Source organism: Tyto alba, unplaced genomic scaffold, assembly GCF_018691265.1.
Source record: "Tyto alba isolate M040663 unplaced genomic scaffold, T.alba_DEE_v4.0 Super-Scaffold_13, whole genome shotgun sequence".
NCBI classification, from domain to species: Eukaryota; Metazoa; Chordata; class Aves; order Strigiformes; family Tytonidae; genus Tyto; species Tyto alba.
The window spans coordinates 4,304,535-4,327,996 of NW_024881275.1; the positions used below are offsets into that span (position 1 = coordinate 4,304,535).

General features: G+C 35.5%; 1 protein-coding gene across 12 annotated transcripts in view; it reads left to right on the top strand.

Annotated features, from left to right (window-relative positions):
• MEF2C (myocyte enhancer factor 2C) overlaps window positions 1–23,462 on the top strand; it is a 132,720-nt gene that overhangs the window by 42,111 nt on the left and 67,147 nt on the right. For 10 of the 12 annotated variants that reach the window (XM_032994807.2, XM_042788034.1, XM_032994809.2 and 7 more), the window contains exons 2-3: window positions 10,257–10,454; window positions 22,627–22,830. In XM_032994807.2, coding sequence (XP_032850698.1) covers window positions 10,401–10,454; window positions 22,627–22,830 — 258 coding nt within the window. In that variant the 5' untranslated portion in view covers window positions 10,257–10,400. Of the gene's footprint in view, window positions 1–6,537; window positions 6,757–10,256; window positions 10,455–22,626; window positions 22,831–23,462 lie in introns of those variants that run through there. The other 2 variants (XM_032994806.2, XM_032994805.2) reach the window with 2 other exon arrangements.

Consider the following 23,462-nt stretch of genomic DNA (forward strand, 5'->3'; position numbering starts at 1 on the left):
GCAGTTCCTCACCCCTATTCAGTGAAATGCAGGTGTTTTCCTTTTTTTTTTATATTAGCCTTATTATGTACCTGACATACATTTCATCTCCTTTTGTCCTTGGGAGAAAAAAAGTCTGAGTGGGATCAGAAGCATAAATGTAAACTTTTCAGCTGTCATGGTCATTGGGAAGATGGATATATTTCCCTTGACTTTTTTTTTTTTTTTTTCCCACCCCTTTCCTCCTCATTTTCAGCCTGTAGCTGTCTCTGGGCAAGCAGTTGAGTTCAAGGAGTGTTATAGTTTTTATACTCATATTTTAACATTTACACAGAATGAATGAACAGTTAGTGGCTGAGCAGCTCTCCACCATGGTATGCCATCTACTTTACATTTCAGAAGAACTGTATTTAATTTTTGACATTTCTGGGAAAATCAAAAATTAAAGGGAAAAAGGTGTGTTTCTAGAACTGGGTATACAAAAGAGAAAAGCACATCTCTGTACTTAATCATTTCTCTCTAAGAAATTAAGGATGCCATATGAAGGATGTACTGATCTGAGGTTGCTTTAGAAAACTAAGGCACTTAAATATGAAAGTTATGTGTTTAGCTCTATGTTGTAGGAATCCAACTTTCTGTTTCTGTGGTAGTACAGTTGTAGCTGAGATGGTCTAACACCACAAACAAGAGACGGTTCCTAGTCAGAGGTAATATATCTCACTAGACCAGCTTTAGAGCTGGGAAAAAAGGATGAATTTTAGGTACACTGAGGATCCAAAGAAGGGCTTGTACACCATAAAGGCAATTTATTTTTTCCAACTCAGTTAATTTACATTAGATACTAACTCTGCTTACAAAGTTTGTCTAACTTCTTTTTCAGTAATAGTGATGGATCTATTATCATGTTTACGTTAGGATAAAGGAATAGCTACACAGAAATGTGGCAATCTCTGAATTTAAAATCATATCTGCCTCAGACTCAGTCTATCTTTGATAAGTCAGTGATTACTGCGCGTGACTGGTTGCATGATTCAAGATATTAGTGGAAAATAAATAAATAATAAATAAACAAATTAATAAATAAATAGGTGTCACATTAGTCAATCCATACAGAATTAAAATTTTCAAGCCTGAGTAGAATAGCAAAATACTAGCTATTTAGCTTGAGAAACTGCAAATGCAGCTTCCATGTATCTTTCAAGATTTGGCCAGATTTTGAGGAATTTCTATGACTCAGGAACATCTCCCTAAAATCTTTCAAGTTTGATTTCTTCAGTTCTCTGGTAGGGAGCTGAACCACATTAGAGGATATGCTTAAGAGGTATTGCCCCCTTTTGGCTTGAGTAGCTAGCCAAATTCAGGGTATTGCAGGTTGTTTCCATTAGGGCAGGGAAACTGACAAGTGACTCAGTTATTTCTTTGATACTATTTGTTTACAAAGATTTCTTACATCTCTAAATGCAGCAAGACTCAAGAATTTATGTCCATTATAAAGTATTAATGTTTGAGTTCTCTCTTTTCCATCAGCAGTAACTCCAAAGCCAGTTCTCTGTGTCAGTTTTACTTCAGGGGTCTACTGTCTGTATTTTCTATAGCTGAGCTCTCTTCCAGTGTCTCTCAATTTTCAGCTTCTCTTCATTGTCACAAATCACAAACCTCCATAAAATAATACTTAACAAAGCTTTTTGCCATCTTTTATTCAAGTATCCAGGTCTATAAGATAACAGAAATTATGCTTACCAGCAATAATCCTACCACTTCTACCTTCTTTCATCTTCCAGGCATTACTGAAATTACTCCTAAAATGGCAATACTGTGAGCAGCACTTCCTAGCCAGAAAAAAAAATGCTACAGCACCTTAATATGTTTATACAGTTCTCTTGTCAAGATATTTCCCATTACTAACCCAAAACAAGTTTAGTTTCATTCAAACTTTACCTTGACAATTTTTATTACTCACTTTGTCATGTTGGAAAGGATTCCTTTTATTAACCCCTTCACAATATTTCTATAGGAACTATTGTCTGGCAGAAGCATGTATTTTCTTTTAATGAAGAACTTACTCACATCTCAGTTTTTCTTCTCTTAATTTCCACACTTATTTTCCCAGTTTTAAGGTACTTTCATCCTCAGTTTTGTCCCTATTTTACCTCCTTAGATGATCCTTCCTAATTTTCAGCTTAGTCTTTGAACCAAATACAATGATCACTCATTTATTTGCTCAGTACTTAAAAGAGACTTTGGGTTCTTCTGATCTTTTGTCCTGTTTATTCATGACTCAAAATTCTTGTTTCTAAAAGTTCTTTTCTTTAAAAACTTCCTGAAAAGTTTAATTTACAAATTTGTAATATATCCCTTTTCAAAATATGATTATTAGGTTTTTACAATCCAAATCTTTCTTCCTCCTCACAGAGATGAAGAGGTGGCACAGCACAAACCTAAAACAGCAGAACTTGGCTTGTGCTGCTAAACATAGATAGACATGATTACGGTGCCCTTTGAGTGAGAAAAGGGAGGATGCTAGGTCAGAGTGTATAAAATTCCTCCAGAATTTGTTGGATGAAGATGAAGGAGACTAGGTCCATGTAGATCTGAACAAGTCCGCTCTTCTCCTTCTACTCTCTCTATGGTTTCAAGACTGATGATTGACCATAGCTGAAACACTGCTGTCTCCAGCTCTCTTGTTTAAGGGCACGTACCAAGCTTACTTGTACTCCTGCAATCCAGCAAATGATAAGCAGAAAGTAATCAAAAATCTTTCCTGCTAACAGAGAATCCTTTTGAGAATTAATCCTTACTTTCTCCAATAAAGGACAATCTAAAACTATCTGCCGCTGATACTGGCATTACCAAGCACTTGTGCCCAGGTTTGGGCTGTGATTTGATATTACAGTACATAGATTTTCCAATAATACCTGGAATTGTCCCCTGATTCTTAAAAGCCATTGTGGGGATTTATGTTCCTCACCACAGACTTCCTCACATACAAGCACTAGTAACAAATCTGTAAATCTAGACCTAACCACAGCCAGACACTGCTTTCAGGTGATGCAATGACTTAGCTCTAGAGATCTTAGACTTTTCCTGTAATAAGCCAACACTATCCAAAGTCCTTTCTGCATAAGACTACCATCTTAGCTGGTATGAAAGATGCCTTTAAATACAGATCGACCAAGATCGGAGTAGTCCCAAGACACCTTTTCAACACAGAAGGTGCTAGATCATACTCTGTTGACCACTGAAATGCTGCTTCTTCTCCTCCATCTCAGTAAGTGACAGACTGGATCTGTAAAACACCTTCCCTGAGATTTATTGCACATCTATTAACTATAATGAAATCCAATCAAATTATTAGCTCAAAACTATTGAGACTCCTAGATGAAATTGCAGTGGTCCAATTTCCCTACTCCATTTTCAGACAGGTTCCTGTTCCTAGTCACTGTCTCCATTTCAGACCAATTAGATGATTCAGTTTTCAGTCCTTTATTTTTCCCCTTGTATTATTAGCTTGTCTGATTCGATAAACTGTTATGCTTGAGACAGTCTCCCAAGCACTTCAAGGATCCTATTCCATATTTATTGGTCAGACTCCTGTTATGTCTGTCTGGCTGCCAAAGGTACGTCATAAACCTAATCATAAACCTGTAAACTTTTTCTTCAAGCTATTTTCTCTCCATTTTTTTCAACTGGGTGATGGGTAGACACTGAAATATCACCTGCTAGTCATTGTAGATTTAAAATAAAAATTTTTCATGGGTATATTTTTTAGTAGACTAGTATTTAACCTAATTGCTTTCCTTAAAGTATGTATTATTGTCTGCATTCTTTGCTTTACAAATCAAATATTCTTCCACGTGTGTTCTTCAAAAATGTCGTAAATTAGCCAAGTCTTTCTTCATCAGGCATAGCAGTCACATATCTCTCCTTACTGGGCTGCAGGCAATCAGTTTTCATCTAGATTGCTGGTGGCTGCTTCCTCTTTTGGCGCACCACTGCAAGGAATGACTCACCATCTGTGGCAAATTCCACAATCACTTGGAAGGCCTTTGGCCTCCTATGGTGGATCTTTATCAGCATGTCCAGGTTTGATATAACATGTATGTACTATTCAGAAAAACCTCCTTCACTGCGCCTGATAGACAACTCTCAGCACCTGGCAGGTAAGCTGAAGTCACTCCTTCCCTTTTCATAAAGGCATGGATCAGCTTAAATTGACAGGTGGCTACAGACTAGATATCCAACATCTAGATAACTCAGTTTTTTTGAAAAGCAGGGTCTGTGACATAATGAAGTAGGACTACTATTAGGAAGTACCATCTTCTCCACTATTTTGGCAATGATGCTTAGTTTGCCCAAAAAAACTTTCCAGGGGAACTTTGCAAAACAATAGCAAGTGAAACTCTTCCACCCACATTGCATAAGTTCTTGCTCTGTGAGATAACTTGGTACGGTATTTTAGTTGTAATCTACAGTGACTACGGTTGTCTCATTCAAGGGAGGTGAAGTATTCTTACAACTGGCCTTAAGAAGTGTTTAACTCCAAATTCCAAAAAATTCACCATGCTAAATATTCTCATGCCTTTTCCTCCTAGGTATAGAAATAATGGTATTGATAGCAAGACAGTAACTTGGCTGAACGAGAGGAATTTTCTGCGAATCATTGCTACATTGCCAGTGTAATGGGAATATATTCAAATATAAGTGTGAAAAGCAAACAAAGTATATCACCTGAAGTTCAGACTTAAAAATAAACACATTCTGCTATCCTTTACAAGCAAACAGTTAAATAAATAAATAAACAAATGGATTATCAATTGGAATAGAGACTCTTACAAATTCAGCAGCTGCCTTCAAAATCAGTAGTAAAATCAATGAAATATGAATTCAGATCAAATGATTCAAGTTTTCTCTAAAATTTTCACTTAACAGCTTACATATAGGGAGTGATTTTGCAGTTTGCAGGTTTATGAACATTTTACTCCTGCCTTGATGCAGAATGTCATTGCCCTTGAACTGTTCTCTGTTATAAATTAATCTCATGCCATAAATCAGGAATCAGGTTAGATAAATGAAACAATGAATAAGATTTGGTAATTAAAGATTACAAGTATTTTCTTTCTGTGCAGACTTTTTCTGTTTGATGTACTCTCTCTTTAGTAGTCTGTAGTATTTCATCTGTTACATTATATCCATTATGGTTTAAATGTTTGCTTTATACTTCCTGTAGCAAAATGCATGATCTCTTGAGAGTTAAATTTAGTAGATTAAAATGAACTCCCTTCCAATCTTTCTTTGTGGCAGCCTGCCCATAAGATCAAAACACATAAATGTAGGTTATGTTTAATTTCTAAGTCAAAGTGGTGTGGACAGATGTTTGAAACCTTAGGATGACTCAGATTCATTTGTTGCGTGGCTTTCTGCCTGGATAAGCATACTGTAGATCGTGCCATTTCTGCTTTACTGATGTATTGCCGTGGTGACGACATATAATTTTATCATAACCTTTCTGTTAATGGCCCAAATTGTGCCTTCTGTAATGACCATTCAACCAAACCACATGGAATGTGAAGGACCACTCATATCTTTAATGTCAGCTGCTCTCCATTAGATAGCATGAAAGATGATCATTACTTTCACCCTTTTCTGTATTTTTTTTCAACTTTATCCAGCTCAAGGTGAGAGACCCAAAATGATTGGTATCATTATTTGATGTAGTAACCCCTGCTGTTTCTTCAGTGTGTGGCTGTCCTTGTCCCTGCGTAGAACATAGTCAGCTAGGGTTTTTACAGAAAATGTCTGAGTGACCATTTTATTTGAATATGTGTTCCCCACTGGGGACTTTCATGATTATTTTGCAGTTTTTGCAGCTAATTTTTCATCAGAAAAGTCACTGATATCTTCTTACTCCTCAGTACATTTAGATTTTTATTTGAAATCTGATTCAAAACTCTTTTGAGTAAACAGAAAATCTTGCATAAAAAGATTTCATAGATCTTTGAAGTTACTTTTATTTATTGAGATAAGAATGGTAAGAGAATGGGGGCAGCATTTTTTTATTTGCTTCCTTACATCGGGATAATAAAAAAAAAATGGTTTGGGTCTTTAGTTTTAACCTCATTAATCCACTCAGAATGCAAGCTGCTTAATGAAACAGGGACATCTTTTTGGCAGGTTTGTTTCTTTTGTAAAGCAACCATGAAAATGCCAAACCCTAGCACATTTTAACTTAGTTTTTCTCTGGCTGCCTTCTTGTTTATAAATTAAATATTTTGACTCTCCTGTTTTGATACTCCTTATTGCCCCTGGTGTGACTGTTCAAAGAACTCTCTGTCTGGGGTGTTGCAGCAGAGCAGATTCAGACAGTTCTGCTCAGAGAAGGAAGTGGAGAGTTTTGGTTCCCATTTTGCACTTCTGGAACAGTTTAGGGAAGGAAGCACCTTTACACCTTTTATTGTTCGTGGTTGCTGACATCATATCCTTCCCTGACCACTCTGTGCGTGTTTCCTGCCATTCTATCAAGATTCTTCTTTGCTGCAGAGAAGGGATAGTGTGTGTATGTGTGTGATATGTGTGTGTGTGTGTGTGTATGCGCGAGCGCGCGTGTGTGTCTGTGTGTGAACGTACGAAAGAGAGAGAGCAGCGGTCAAGTGGTCTGCTGCATTTGTCCATTAGCACTTTTCCCTTCTCAAGGCTCAGATCAATCTTCTGCCAGCTACCACTGCCTCTGCCAAATCACATAGTGAACAGAAGCCCGCCAAAAATGAAGTTCCTCTTTTTGTAAGCAGTCTGATTTTTTTTTTTTTTTTTTTTATGTTTGGGTTTGCAAAAAGAAAAAATGCTGAAGACTGTAACACCATAGCATGTAACTCTGTGCTTCTTTAAGTGCAATTTGTTTGCATGTGACCATGTCATTAAGTTGGAAGGTTTCTTTTATGTGGAGAGTTACTTTAGATAAGCTTCTGGAATTGTTTTATGTTCCTTTTTAGATTCTCTTGGATAATTAAAGCCTGTGGTACTACTTTCATTTTGTAGTACCTTCAACTTTTCTAGCTAGTGTGCTCTATTAGTGTTATGGAAATACAATTTATCAGTTAACAGGAACGTTAAACTTAATACCGTAAACTTTAATCCTGAAAGAATTTTCAAAAATTATTGAGAATACTGGTGAAGTCCTAAGGCTTCCACGGGGATTTGTTGGTCCCCAGAGCCTTTTACATTCCGTTTGGCTCAGAAGTCACCAGCCTTTGAAGGTTGTAGCCCTTGAATCAGATGTCTTGATTTACTCATCTGAATCTAATTGAGTTGTAATCAATCCAGCTATCTGCTTTATATATGTACTAATGAAATGAATGGAACTATAGGTGAACACATAGCTGATATGTGTATATGTGTAACAAAGACAGACAGATATAGAGAATACCACAGCATTCCCAATTTGTTTCTAGTAGCAGTAAAAATAGCAGAAATTATTTTTTAAAAATTAAATAAATCTGCTAGAAAGAATGAAAAGCTTTTATGTGAAACGAGACAAGTAAGCAAAAAGAAAATGTGAGAGAGATGGTTTTCATCCATGCAAGAAAATTTAACCTGCTGCCTGTTGAAGGAAATCCATGTTTCTTTACAAACTGTATGTTGAATACATATGACCTAACACATTCTGTCTTCTCCTTCAGGTTCTCTTAGATTGTATGATAATATTTAACTACCAAATCATCCTTGCTCCTTTTCAATTTTATTTTCCTGCACCTCTATTTTTCCACTTAAAATAAAACTAGTGAGGTTAGTGGATGACTACAGGTAATGAAGAACAAAATTCTGCCAATCAAGTGTTGCATGAATTACTGTAAGATAATTTTGTGTAGATCATAGGAATGTTAAGTGTTCTGACTTTAAACTGTCTGTAAAAGCTTTTGTTGTTTAAAGCCCGGTCTTGAATGTGGAACTGATAAGTGTGTGGGAGGGACTCAACATATTGCTCCTCCACTAAGATTTTTGTCCTTCCTGGTAGGTTTTCTCAGTATTCAGTGATTTTCGTGAACCCACTCTGCATCAGCATCTCGATCTGCAGAGCAGCCCTCATCCTTGCTACCCCTGTCACCACTGCTCTAATCTGTCCACCCTGACCTTCCACCTCTCAGTGAATAAGAGTTTAGGCAGGCGTAGTGCTGTAAGCCGAGCGTGCCACCGGCTCCAGCTGAATGAAAGGAAAGGAAGTTGTTCCATATGCATTTGCTGAGGATTAGCGTATTGGCTTACTGTTGCAGAGAAAGCCTGTTAGACTCCTTTGGGTCCTGCATGTGCATGGGAAACACCATTCTAACTTGCTCTTTGTATCGGAGGTAAGACTATAGGAAAAACAGGAAAGAAACCCAGTCTGAGGAAACTTAAAACTGTTTCTAAAAATAGGCTGGGCTTGTTTGTCAACACCAAATATCAGATAAGACTGTCTCCTACCTTTGTTTGGAGAAAAAGTTTTATAAATACATTTAATTAATTTATTTAAAAGTTTTGGACTTCTGATTTTTCTTGTAAATGTGGTCAGGCACCTTTGTGTCTTTTTAAGCAGTGAGAAGCTGAACTATTTTCAGACAAGTATAAAGCAGCAAAAAAAATTTTGTGGCCTTTACAATTTGTTATACTGGCAATAGGAATTGTTCCATGTCCTGCATTATGGTAATGATTTAGGCATATATAAATATGCCTAGCAAATAATATAAACAGGCATTCATGTACAGACAGGTAATAAGTATTATACTTGAAAATTTGTTTTGCCCAGCAGATTAATTATATCATAGTGGCTAGTTAGAAAACTCAGACTGACTGCTTATTTGTTAACTTATTTTTTTCTTAGAGTGATAAAACACTTGAACAGCTTCAAGTTTAATGTATGCAAAGAAAATCAAGAGAGAATTGAAGATCAGAATGAGTGAGGTCTAGCTTTTCTACCTGAGTAGCTTTGAATCAGAGCCAAATAATGGATTAAATGACCAGGACATCGGCTTAGTGTTACGTAACATATTGTGAGAATTCATCAGGTTAGATGTGAGACTGCAAACTTAAAATAAATAAATAAACACCAGACTCAGTTTTAAAATTACTATATTTTTATTTCAAGGCAATATTTTTAATACACTATGGATCTAACATAAAAAGTTTTAAAAATCATTTTAAATTAATCTTCTTCAGATTTTTTTTCTCTTTTGTATTTACAAGAAGTCTGTGCTGCTCTGTTCAAAATATATAAGTACAAAAATATGGTAAACAAAGGTTAAAAAGGGAAAAAAATGCATTTTTTTACTTTTCTACTAGAATATAATTTCTGTATTTTCTTCTATTTCTATCATGTCTTTTATTGATAAGAATACTTTGCATCTAATAGAAATTGATTTTGTCATTTTTGATTTGTGATTTGTGAAATATGGAATGTGTACTATTACGTATACTTATATTCCTCATCTCACTATCCTTAGTTTTGTAATAGAACCAGTATTGTAAAGTTCAAGGAGGTAGTATCAGTGCATTACTAAAAATGTGAAAATATTTTTCAAGACTTTCTTAAAGTATCATCTGTCCCTATAATTCTGTTCTGTATAGCTTGTCTTTTGGTGCAAGAATTTTTGTAAGGAAAGATATATGTGTTTGTTAGATATAAATCATTCATCAGAATGTTTTAGAATTTACATTGAAATGTAATGAAGAAAAATGTGCTAGTGTTTTCTTCAAGTATCTTGAGTAATACTTGTGCTAGTCTATATTCTTAAAGAATAAGGTTAAAAATTTTGGATTTAAAGTAGCTGACATCTCTCATATATCATTTAAAGTAACACTTTAATAAAGGTCCATCCTATTTGCATAATGAGGGACATTATCACCTCTGCTGTCAAAACACAAGATTGTTTTCCCTTCAGAAATGAATTAGCTGGCCTACTTAGCATACATAGGTACAGAAACGTTCATTAACTCTCTGATTTAGGTAATTTTTCATATTAGAGCAGTGAGTGATATTTAAAACTAGAGACACCTAATTCTGTTAAAGTTTAGGCAACGTGTATTTCAGTCCTTTTCTTCATTTCTTGAAGGTGGGTTTGTTCGTAAAAAGAAGCCTTTGAATTAAATTATTATTTCTATATGCATTACTTATTTTATAGATGCAGTAAATTTTTATTATCATTTCCTTGTACACTAAATTATAATGAGGATGTTTGGTCAGCTCCATATAATAACTTTCATCTAGCTATCAATTTTGTAATAACATTTTATTTCCTTTCTGTGTTTAGCAGGAACGGATGCAGGGGACTGTGAACTGAGTAGTGCAAGTGCTGAAGAAGGAGGTTTGTTTTGAGGAAACGGGAAAGAGGAAGAAAAGAGAAGGGAAAAATACATAATTTTAAGGAAGAAGGAGAGAAAAAAAAACGGGGACTATGGGGAGAAAAAAGATTCAGATTACAAGGATTATGGATGAACGTAACAGACAGGTGAGTAGCAAAAATACTGTATTTGAACATCATATTAAATTTCTAAGATGACTTATTCTCAAAGGTGATTAAAAAGTTGATAACTCTGTGTACATATACATATACCTACCTATATGTATACATATAAACAATGTATGGAAGACTATCAAAGAAAAAGTACTTTTGGAAACAACCAGAAACCTCACACACAGTTTTTTCAAGTTTAGTAACATGCATAGTTAGGAATTTATTACTTGAAGCCTTGATCTACAAAGGCTGATGTGTATGCTCTACTTTGGGCCCCTTCTGCACTCACTTTGACTTCAGTGTGTAATATAGATGGTTAAGTGCATCTGCATGTTGTTACAGGATACAGGCTTTAAGAACTGGATTTTGTGAACTATGGTAATATGAGTTTATTTGCAGAAGGACTTGCATTTAAATTCACAGATCCAAATTATTTATGTTTCTACATGTTTGCAGTGGTTTTATTTTTGCCTCTTTCATATAAAAATGACATTACTTCATAAAAAAATCTCATCTTTTTCTGTCTGATTTTTAAAAAGAATTTGAGTAGCCTAACACATTCTAAAGCCCACATACAATAGTATTGGAATGCTGTAGTTACGAAACAGCATTCCTTTTACTGATGCTATGGCTAAATAGGTCCAGCAGGACTGGTTAATTAATTATAACCACTGCTTTAGATAAAATGGCTGAGTAGCTGTCACATATTATCAACACCAGCTCTGTTAGTTAAAATATGGTCATAAATTAGAGAAACTGCTTTTCTGTTTTCAGAAAAATAAAATTCAACAATTGGCATCTTAAAATAAAATCAGTGAAAAGCTGCTTCTGTTTACATTTGATGTAAAAGAATGGATGGTTTGTTCAACCTGGGGATTCACAAGTGTGAGAAACTCTCCATAAAACTATTTAACACTATGATTGGTGTTCGTCATACATGTGGCTGCAATTTAGGACTAATCTTCAATAGCTGTTTTTTAAGAACTTGATACTGAGTTACTATTAATGTATTAGTTCTATTCATTTGATCTATAAGTTTCTTCATATATTCAGATTGGTTTTTAAGAAGTTATGTTGTTAGTCTTCGAGGATTTTATAAAGCCATAAAAAACTCAGCCCAGGCACAATAGCAAATTATAATCTTTAAATGTGCTTTCCAAGAATTGTAAAATGTTATAGTGTTAGTAGACACTTGTGTTCTCCGTGGCAGAAAAAAAGGCATAAAAGCAAAATTGTGTTTATGATGGATACATCTTGTGTTTTTCCTGAAGATTGCCTATTGCTGAGGGCCAAGCCAAAATGCAATAATTCTATCAATATAAAACCATCCCCATATTTATTTTACTTGGTTTGTAGCTTGGAATTGAAATTGGATTTGAAATACTGAACTGAATTTATCATTAAACATTAAGACATTAGTTATTTGCAACTCTCCAATGCTACCATGGTTTCTTTTTGTAGTGAACCTGAGTTATTTCTTAAATGATACTACAAAATTTTGCCATTAGGAACATTAGTTCATACAATAGCCTCAATGTCAACTCTCTTTCAAATATAAGATTTATGGAGAAATTAATACTCAGTTTTGTCAGAGAGATATCTTTCAAGAGGATACATTTATTTTTAAAAATGAAGACAGCTAGTCTTTCAAGTCATTCGCAGTAGAGTTTCAAGACCTCTAGCATCAGCTTTCAGAACTAATAATTATGAATAAAACTATAACACTAGAATACTAACAACCGTAGTGTTAGTGCAGAAAGTGTTTATCTTGCTAATATTTGATAATATCCATCATGTCAATTAGTCACTGTGAGGCTGAAGGTATAGATTTACATTACTTTATCCTCGACATAGCATAATTGCCTTGATTCTGCTTCTCATTTCTACTAATATATTGAAACATAATTCAGAAAATGTTTCTACTGGTTTTAGCCTTTTTGTATTTAGTGCCCTGATTTAAAGCTCAGTGAAGGCAATGACGAGATTTCCATTGATTCCTTTGGACTGTGGGATCAGGCTTTTTATTTGTAACAATATGTATGTGACTAAATACAACTGGATTTTCATTAATAGCTGATTGATCTTTTAACTATTTGTATCAGATGTAGTCCTTCACAAGCCTTACTGTTTCTTAAAATATAATGTATTCCATGAGCTACTGCTGCCTCAGTGAAGCTGCATTGGTTTATTTGTTTTCCAACTTACACACTTCCAGTAATCTTAAAATAGTAACTGGTTCACATTCCTTTTTTTTTTTTTTTTTTTCAATGACATAAATATAGTTGAATGCACAGAAAAGATTAAAAGGTTGCACCAGAACAAAAACATTTAAAAGTTTTTGATTAATAAAATTCAGGTACCAGCTGAAGCACAATTCAACAAAGCTTATTTGTAGCTCCATTTACCATGTATGGGCAGAGACTGTTTTGTTTTGTTTCTTACTACCTCACTGAAAGATGTTTGCAAGAACAGAAGCAAATCTATTGATTTGAAACTGCCTTATTGCTTATATTCAAACTCAGTGTGGTTTCACAATACAAGGCATGCTGGATGGGAATATCATATACACAGGCAGCGGATCCTCAGCTCTTTTCAAGCACCTAAATTCTCTGCAGGACACCACGTAAAGAGTGAAATAGGTGAGCACACACTGAACAAAGGGATATAGCAATAATTTAATTCTTCTGCCCTCTCCCAGTGCAAAGGTGAATCTGTCTGGATAACAGAGTTTTTTTGCAAACAGGTTTAAGTTGCTACGAGGCCTGTAGAAGGTGATTTTTTGCCTTGCTTTTCTACTCCTTTGCCCAGTGTCTTGACTAGCTATTTACGTTAATCACTGAATGGAGTACTTCTACAACAGCTGTTTTCTTCCACGGTACTGTCTGCTGTGGTAGGAGACTCCCTTACTGTTCTGAGCACACGTATGAGTGGCTTGGGAAGGACAGAAATACTGCTGACCTCCCTTCAAGAGTATTTCTTCTGAGCAAGTCTAGTTGGTTGGATATGTGTACGTTAGTGACCATACTGGTAATAAATTTAAGTTGAAACAGTCCAGTCAGATGTCTAGCTGCAAATCTCATAGAAGTGTGCAATATGATATGATCTGCACTTTTCCCAAAACTATTTGAAACTTTGACATTTTGGGATAAGTTAAAGGAAAACCACTACGACCTAGACATTAGAGGCCCAGTGCTTTTACCCTGGGCTGCATAAGATCTTTGTCATTGACTTCATTGAGTGCAGAATTCAGGCTTTTAACTAGGAGGAGCCATTAATGTAACGTTTCACGTGGGCTGCCAGTTGGCTGTATGCTCCTGGCCCTCATAGTTACCATATGGTGACAAAAGTGTCAAGGATGTTTGAATCTTCTGTGAGTGATCACAAATTCTCTTTGTGAAAGTTTCAGAAAAACCCGTCTGAAAAATTCCCTTTCACTCTGTCTTTAGCCACAGGAAGAAGGAACATGAATAACTTGCAGGGCTAGAGTAAATGTGTATTTACTTGTGTAGTTTAGTTATCACCATGATATTAAATGGAAAAGAAAACTCTTAAGAAAATCCTGTTATAAACAGACAGTGTGACCAGAGACTTTATTTTTATTATTGCAACACTGTATAATATATTCATAAATGTGAAATTAATCTCTGGTAGTGTTGCTCAGACTCAGAAGATGGTGTTAGCCTTGTCAACAGCCCATTTGAGTAGACTGCATACATATTAGTTGCACCACCAATAGAACTGATAGCCAAAAATATTACCACTGACATCTGATGTTGGAAGCTCCTGACTGCTAGAAGTCCTTTGTGCAGAAATTTCAATCGGTCATATTGGAGAAGGCTGCTGTGAAGAATTATGGTTGTTTAAAAAGAAAAAGGAAAAGAGGAAGGGCATTTGCAAAAACATAGGTGAACTTTATTTTCATGTGTTTTCTTAATTGAGAGAAATTATTCAGCTAGCTCTGTTATGGTCAACACATGAAGGAAAAATTGAATTTATCTGTCTCGGAAACGTCCTTGTATTTTTTCTCTTTGTTTTTCATTAGTTTGAAACATTTTTTTGGTTTTAATGAGGGTCTTTTGTGGTCTACGGGAGACTGGGATCATCTGAAACTCTCTTTGCAACAGTCCACGCAGGGCTGCCCAGGCCTAAAATAAATAGGTGTAAAATGACGTAAATGATATTGTATTACTGTTATACAAGGTGACTTACAAAACATCTCATTAAAACCATGGTCTGTGAGCTAAATCCAGGAAAGAGGGCATGTTGACCCAATGACATTCTGGTATTGAGTCTGGAACACCCTCTTGCTTTTAATCCAGCAGTTTTTCTAGTTAGTATTAAGAAATATCTTAATGGTCTTATATGGGAATCTACCATTTTATATCCCTCTGATCATCTTTCTCATTAGTTCTGCAAATTTTTGTTGCTTGTGAAGCATGTAGTTGTCAGATTCACCACTAAAACTGAGTTGAGCTTATCTAATGATTCTGCATACTGTTTAAAACATTTTCAATTTGTAATGAGCTGCTGGGAACTTAAGTGTTACTAAATATCATAGGAAGTGTACACTTCAACATTAACTTGCTTAAATAGTAAGATACCCTTTTTAAAGGATCATGTCTGTGTAATTCTATGGGGTATGACAGTAAAAAACACTTGCTGTTTAACTTTTTCATGCATAGACCTTTTATCATTCTTTGATTCCAGCAAATCTGTAAAGCTATAAACCAAGACTTACTGCAGTTATCAGCTCAATAGAGAACAAATTAAAGCAGATAAGTAAAGTGAGGTTATGGGGCAGGGGAAGAATATCCTGGAGGGAAATGACCGTTTGCAGGAAGACCTAGATTTGTTCTACTGACTTCGATACCTAATGCTGCTAGTTTCAAAACTAATTTCAGCCTCATGTATCTATTTTTATCTGTGTTTCAGCTCTATTTAAAAGGAAAGAGTAAAAGACTATCAGCTGAATCAGAAACTCCCCTGTAGAAAGAGAGAAGAGTTTTGCATATTAGTGCTAACATGAGCAGAAGTTAGATAGGAAACTTTTTTCCAATTTTCTGATATTTTCACTCTTCTCTCATGGATTGTCTTCATTTTATCCAAGAACTGAGATTCTATGATTTTTTCCCCCAGGGAAATGTTTTCATATGAAAACATCACTGCTTAACTATGCAACTAAGCATCATTCTGTTCAATGAATCTTTGTCTTAAACATCACATGCTTTTTATCTTTAACATACTTGAATTCCTTCTCTTGCTTACATTAAATTGCACACAATAAGACATATACTTGGAATATAGCATTACAGTTAGGCCATGGTCCTATATTTTTTAGAGCTAAAGTTAGGCTTCTGTAAGCAAAGAATACACCCCAAGTTTTCATGAATCCTAAATTGCAGTGATCTGTATAACCCTGGCTGCACTTTTCACATTAATGCCAGACTAACTGAGAAGTAAAGTTTTAAGAGAGCTGCTGAACTGAACCGTGAATTTCTATAATGCATTACATTTAAGGTTAAGTGTGCTGGTATTACAAATGTATGTTCTGAGCATAATTTAGAGTGAATTAACATAAGGTAAATATTTAGGTCAAATTACTTTTAATTTGAAGTGTGAACAAGAAGCCTAAGTAAAGAGAGTGCAGGAGTGAATGAGGCATCTGCCAACACAGCAGAGCTGAAAGCCAGTGCAGACACAGGCACAGCCTTGCTGTCTTGCAAGGAATAGTTCAGAAAGCCCTGGGGGAGAAAGAGCTGGAGGTGGGAAGCAGAACTGAAGCCATTGTGGAGAGGAAGAAGTTACACTCTTCCTGTTATGACAGGAAATGCAGACAAATGTGCTTCCTGACCATTTGCTCAGCAGGGAATGAAATATTCTTTGACCTTTACCTTATGAACATTTAAGCAGCACAGAACTAGTAAACATGTTTTTTACCCTAAACATCTATTTGTACCTGCCAGAACTGGTGATAGCATACCAAAAAAACAAAGAAGTTGGCTTTCTTGTATATTTTATTTGCTACTGTATTTTTGATAGAGATGGTTTTTGCCTAAAATACGTATATATCTGTACATCTACATATAAAGGACTTAATCTTATCTCTCTCATTCAACAAAAGGAAGTGAAGTATCAGAGATTACCCATTATTATTCTTGCATCCCTGTCTGTTTTTAGATCTTAATTTGTGAGTTAAAGTAGGAAGCATATTGATACTGCCTAACCTACTAATTTCTGAGTTGCTATATCATCTGTTAATTAACACATCTTCCAATTATCTCTCCTCTTTTTACTTACAAAGAAAAAATTCGTATGACAGATCTACCATCATATGTTGGATTTGGGCAGACTGAATAATATCACTGTTTTAAGTATTTGATCTGTTATTTATGTATGAACATACCAAAAATGGGGCGTAACACACAAGTACAAAACCTTCTTTTTTATACTCATTAATCATGAACATTTTATTTGTTATAGCTGTAATTTTAGGGCATCCTGCTTAGAGCTCCTCTTTATCTGGACTATTCAGCGAGTTGTAGCTCAATACGCTTGAGGCTTTCTGGGACAATAGCTCTTTTACCAGCATAAATCACTGCTGTCTCATCCCTGTAAGTTATGCTGGAGGGTTATAAGAACATGGAAGCAGGCAGCTGAAGATCCTTCACTGCTCTTTAAAGGGTCTTTCATTTATTATGGCTTGCCCAGCTATTGCATAAAGGAAGGTTTGTCTAGAGCGAACCCTGCTCTGGTGCTGCTTCCCAGTCCTGCTGAGGGTTACCGTAAAGATTGTTGCAGCCAGGCCTCTTCATATGACAAACAGATCTAAACAAAAATCAGATGGGAGGAAGGGGAAGAGAGAATATGACAAGAGCTGTTGCCTCTCTAGTGGTTATTTGAGGTTTCAACATACGATAGGATTAGGTGCCTGGCAGCGACGTTTTAGTCAAGAACCCTTTGGTTTACACATGGCCAACTTGACTTTATTTTGTTAATATAAGTTAGGCAGGTTGCTGGTGTAATACATCCTATTTGTCACAGATATCTTATCTACCATCCTTGCTCTAGTTCCTGTCTCAGAAATGTAGACATTCCAGATGAAATAAGGACAAACAGAACAATATTTCTTCTTGACCAGACAGTGTCTGTATCAGATACCTCTGCGCATCAGTGGTCCTTGTTCTTCACTCACACATGTTTAGTGGCAGGAAACTTATATGGGAAGGATTATGTGCAAATTCACCTTTTCTCCCATTTTCCTGTCAGCAGACATATGTCTGTTTAATCAGGATAGAAAAAAGTAAGGGGAACACTGGTATTTTGCCACTGGCTGGACTGAATTGCTTGAAAGATCACTGGACTGCTACTTTGAAAACAAAATGTTAGCACATATGCTGTGACTGTTAGTGACAAACACAGAGTGCTGTTATGCATCAGCCTCTTGGAGTGTATGACACCTCAGAAAAAGTACTAAAAGGACTTGAATTAAAAATATAAATAAAATAAAATAATTCCAAACCAACTCCCACCAAAAAAATTCAGAAAGAAACAAAGAATACATTGCAACAAAGATAAATAATGCATCCTGAAGGCTGTATTCATTAAATGGGAGTATTTATGTCTGCTTCTGTTCCTCCACTGATGTATTAATATCTGTAAGAAGCATATAATTGTTGTTACAAATTTAGCTGAGTAAAGACTATTACCAGTGGCCAATATCACCGTTTAGACACACATACACATTGAAATTTCTGCACACGAAAGAATTTATACTCACAACCAAGCAACATTGCCTTCTGGTTTATTTAGTTTAAGTAAGTTTTACTTACTAGCAAGTAAACAAGAAAGTCTGCTGTGGGCCAAATTGCCCCCTGAGTGGAGCATATCATAGTGTGTGATGTACAGACTTGAATTCAGGGTGTTTACAGCCCCACTTAAAACCTGCAATGACTAGTCCATGAACCATGTCTCAGAAGACTCTTGCAGTGTTATTCATGAAAAGCTAGGTGAGAGTGTTTCCATGGTATTGAAGAAGTCAAAATTGAGGTGGAAAAACATTCTTTTAGCAATCCTCTTTAGTCAATGCCTCTAGCACATAGAGTGGGTTTCACATTTAGTTACAATTTCATCCAAAATGCATAAAAAATTTGCCTTCCTTTATACCAAGGAAGTTGGAAGCTGTCTACTTCACTTGGGTTTTTTGTTTGTTTGTTTTCCCAGTACTTGAAATCATTATCTGATTTGCTCACAGACTATAAAGTCATCAGCATTTATACTTCTTCATATACAAAAATGCTGCAGGCTTTAGTAACCTACCTTCTTGATATCACCATTCCTGTTACGAGGGCAGTTTGGCTCTGAAATTTTTAAAAATAACTTTTAAATAAGTAAAATAACCATAAGATTAAGACAAATGTAATAGACTAGTAGGTTTTCAGTTAATATGACGGAATGGATTTAGGTTATTTTTTGGTATGCTTCAGAGGTAAATGCAGTACTCTCCGCACGTGGCTCTTTTTGCAATGCATATAAAACTATGCATAAAAACACCTCATTACAGTATTTAGAAATTGAGTCGGTGTTTCAAACCTTGTGTTTTATATAAACATGCTTTAAAAGGTTTTAAAGCCAGTTAAATGCTGGGCTCTTATCTGTTGCACTTCTTTCCTCCACTCCACTTTCATTCTCCACAATTCTCACACTCATTATAAAACATTACATCCCAAAAAGAAAAGGACCTTCTAAATTGGCTAACATTCTCATAAAGAGAAAAACTGTGAACTGAAAAATACCTACAAATTAACAGTGGTTTAGACAGCAGGGATAATTAATCATATCTTGACTGATATTGTCAGGAAAGAACATGTAGTGATTTGATTCTTGCTGCAGAAAAAAAAGTGAAATACTAAACAGGTATTGAAATGCAAGCACCTTTTTGGATGTTTTTTTTTAAATATGTTGATGAATTGTCTCACTGTGTGTTTTCTTTCGATCTCACTAGTGTTCTTTATGCCAAATGACAAAATAACATTGTCCATTATTATATGACTGAGAACTGTGAACACAGTAGATGATAATAAAACTGTGACCACCTGGATTTTTTTGAGACTGTAGCTACAGCTACCCAGAAGCTTGTGTTCGTGCAGATTGTGTGTGTCTTGTTCATTCTCAGCACTGTCAGCTCAAGTGCAGTCAGAGCTTCTTAAATGTAGGTTGCACACTCCTTCCACCTAGACAAAAGAGACCAAATGTTTTAAATCACTTATGCTAATTTTTACCACTCAGAAAAAGTTCTTCAAGACTAGAATATTATCTGTTACCTTACACAATATTTATTAGATACTTTTAGTTTGGATGTGTATGTTAATATAACAAACTGTTAACAAATTGAGACCCAAAAAAAAGATAAGTAATAAAGATTCGATTTATATTTCTCACAGAAATATTTTAGCATATGGAAGAGAAGTATGTTCATCTTCCTTATGTAGCCACATAGAAGGAAGTATGAAAAAATACCATTTATTTTTAAATGGCTTGAAGATTATAAATCTTTTCTGCAGTTACTGACCTTTCTCTATACATTTGGAAATACTAGTTCACCCTTACTGTAAACTGCAGTAAAAGCATGATAAATTTACATATATATATATGTTATAAATAAATATTAAAAAAAGTTAAGCCACAATGAATGGCATAATTAAAAGTAATATTCCAGATCACCATAGAAACAATATTAGATATCATTGTTTTTAAAGCATTTATCAGCAGCAGCAGGAAGCATTATCTGATAGATTTAGAAAAAGTTAGATCAAGGAGTTAAAAACTAAGCAAATTCAGAGCAATTAGGATTATATTTTAAAGAAAGAAAAAAAAAATGATCTAGCTAGTTTATTCTTTTTTTAACTTTCCACAAAAAGGAACTCTAACCAGTATCATTCTGGTGATAAGTATTATGAAATAAGTATGTGCTATGCAGCGTAGCTATGTGGTTATTCTAAATGTTCAGGAGCACCTAACAGTAAACACAAACAGTGGCTTTAAAGATATTTCTGTACTGGAGTGTACTTTGATGGTAAGAAGCTGTAACATGCTGAATTCTGAGGTTTCTGTGCAACAGAAACCATACTGTACAGAGACACTCCACCTACAGCACTGTGGTCAAAAAGTTGATTGAAAGGCATTTTAGATGCAGAAAAATATGTTGAGTTAGTACATTTTATTTTCTCTGTGTTTAGCTTTTGTGTGTATATATATTTTTCAACAAATGCATTGCAATTTTCTGTAATCAGAGAAAACATTAAACAAGTATTGGAAAGACTAGTTTTTTTCCAGAATTCGAAGTTTTGTTACCTATCTTATTATTCCTTCCAAATATCAAAAGCCATTGAGACAGAAAAATTTAGAAATAATATACTATCAATTATGGATAGTTGAGACCAGTGCAGTGGAAATTGTGTTTTTAAAATGCTTGAATAATTGTATTTAATTGCAATCCATCTTTTCTTAACAGTACCTTGGCAGAGGCTAAAGAGATTGAAATGACAATAAGAGGAATAACATTCAGTATGCATTTGGGAGAATAAATGTTCATAGTATTGGCACAGAGCCTCATCTTTCTGAGATGGACTAGCAAATAGGGATTAGTAATACTTAAAGGTCACGTTTTCCATGGCCTGACATGCTGGGATTTTAAGGTACTCTGGGGTCTCAGTTAGCATTAACTTGAATTAGGAGGGTGACAAGATAAAACAGCAGCCACACGAACCATGTATAGACGAATCTTTTTGCCTCAGAATTAAGGTGCAGAGGTGCTACTGCTTATAGGTATTAAGGAATGGCAGCAACAAGTGCAGGATTAAGCAGGCCTGTAAACTTGGTTGCATGCCAGTCATTAACATAGCAAATACCTTGACTACATGTTACATTCAATTAATAATAGACTTCGCAAAACCATATTTTAGTCTTAAAAATTCTTGTCACTAAAAACTATTAGAGAACATACGTAAAAAAAGAAGTCACAGTCATTGTGTACACTGAATGGAAATTGCATATATGAAGAAACATAAGAAGGGAAAAAAATTCAGCTGTACAATTAGCTTAACAATTAGCTTAAACAGCTCATGGTAGTTTCTTATTCTGAGTCACATGTCTTACTGGAACTTGTAAGCTAATGCAGAGAAGAAGAGATATAAAAAAAAAAAAAAAAAAAAAAAAAAAAAAAAAAAAAAAACACAAAAAAAAAAAAACCAAAACATTTATTTGATCTGCAGGTCTTTCATTGTAAAAACATTCCCTGTGGAAAAATAGTGGTTTGTAGAGATTAATGATATTTTTCATGCTGCCTAGGTCTTGCATGAAGTCAGGACGTTAGCTGGCCTACAGAGAACTTATAAGCACATCCCTATTTTTTTGTATATAATATGACCTGAAGTCCTTCGTACTTAAAAATGCCAGTTGATATTTCTAAGCGTCTAATTTGAAATGAATTAAGTATGCTACTTCTGTGTTTAGAAAAGACCTTGTTTCAAAGGTGTTATTTGTTGCTGGCCAGCTATTGTTTGTTCTTTATTTGTGCTTTATAGTTCTCATTTCTCACAAAAGAATTTGTCTGAATTTTTAACACTAGATATTCCTTCAAGCTACTGTGAATGTGTTTATATGGACAATGTAACTCTTTTACACAATTTAGATGCTGTATGAAATAAACTCTTCATTAAAAATCTAGCAGGAGTTATGGAACATGGAATCAAAGTCAATCACTATCAAAAATAAGAATTGACTGCATATGTTCAAACTATTTACAGCTGCAAATCTGAGGTGCAGTTTTAAAATGTTGATGGGAAAGACGTATGCAGCATAAAAAATACATTAATTTAAAAGTTACAGAGAAAGATTCAATATTAACACTTCATTGTGCTACTTAATGAAAAAGTCCCATGCTCTTTGCCTGTGCGTCAAGTTTTGTGCAGTGAGAATTAGGTATATTTCCTCACTTACGTAGCACACACACATATTCTATTTTGGAACTATATTTATATTTATGTATTTGCTTTCTGAACGTATTCAATTCAAAAACTACAACAGTCACACATCATATTTCCAAAGAAAGAAGAACTACAAAGACCAGCTTGGGGATTTTTGACAGGCGATATTTTCTTTTTTCCAGGTGACATTTACAAAGAGGAAATTTGGGTTAATGAAGAAGGCTTATGAGCTAAGTGTTCTGTGTGACTGCGAGATTGCTCTGATCATCTTCAACAGCACCAACAAACTGTTCCAGTATGCCAGCACTGATATGGACAAAGTGTTGCTGAAATATACCGAGTACAATGAGCCGCATGAGAGTCGAACGAATTCTGATATTGTCGAGGTAAGATTCTGTGTTGCACGAGGATTTTTGTTTTTACTGTGCCCCGAGGCAGAGGCACTCATAGCGAGAGGCCTGATCATTGTTCCCGAGGTCTGTAGGACGTACCCAGGAGGTGACACGGTGGCGGGAGAGCAGAACAGGGACAACGGAGTTTGGGGGTTGGAGAGGGTACGGCAGAAACTGGAAGGAACCCACGTTGCCTGTGCGCTGTGAGTTTCATCCTGCTGAGTCTCGGGCGCTCAGCAGAAGCTCCTACGATGGGACCCCTGGGTGCCTGTCATCCAGCTTTCTGTGCTGCCTTGTCCCCGTGTCCCTCTCCACGCCTCGACCACTACCTCCCCGCTGAATCTCCTGTTTGTCTCCAGTCGCTCCCAGGGACCTGCGCTCCAGCAAACACTGTGTGCCGTGTCTCCCCACTCCAAAAGTTATAATGTCCTCCGACCAGGAAGAACTGAAAAACACATTGCAAAAGATGTGATTCTAAATCTTTTTCTTCCACTACTTCAAGGCATTTGACTGACTTGTTTAGCTTTATGATTATTTACGGAGGAAGGAGGTTTAATAAAATGCAAGATAAGTTTCCTTACAAGCTGCACAATAACAAGTGTTTCAGCTACCTCACGCAGAATGTT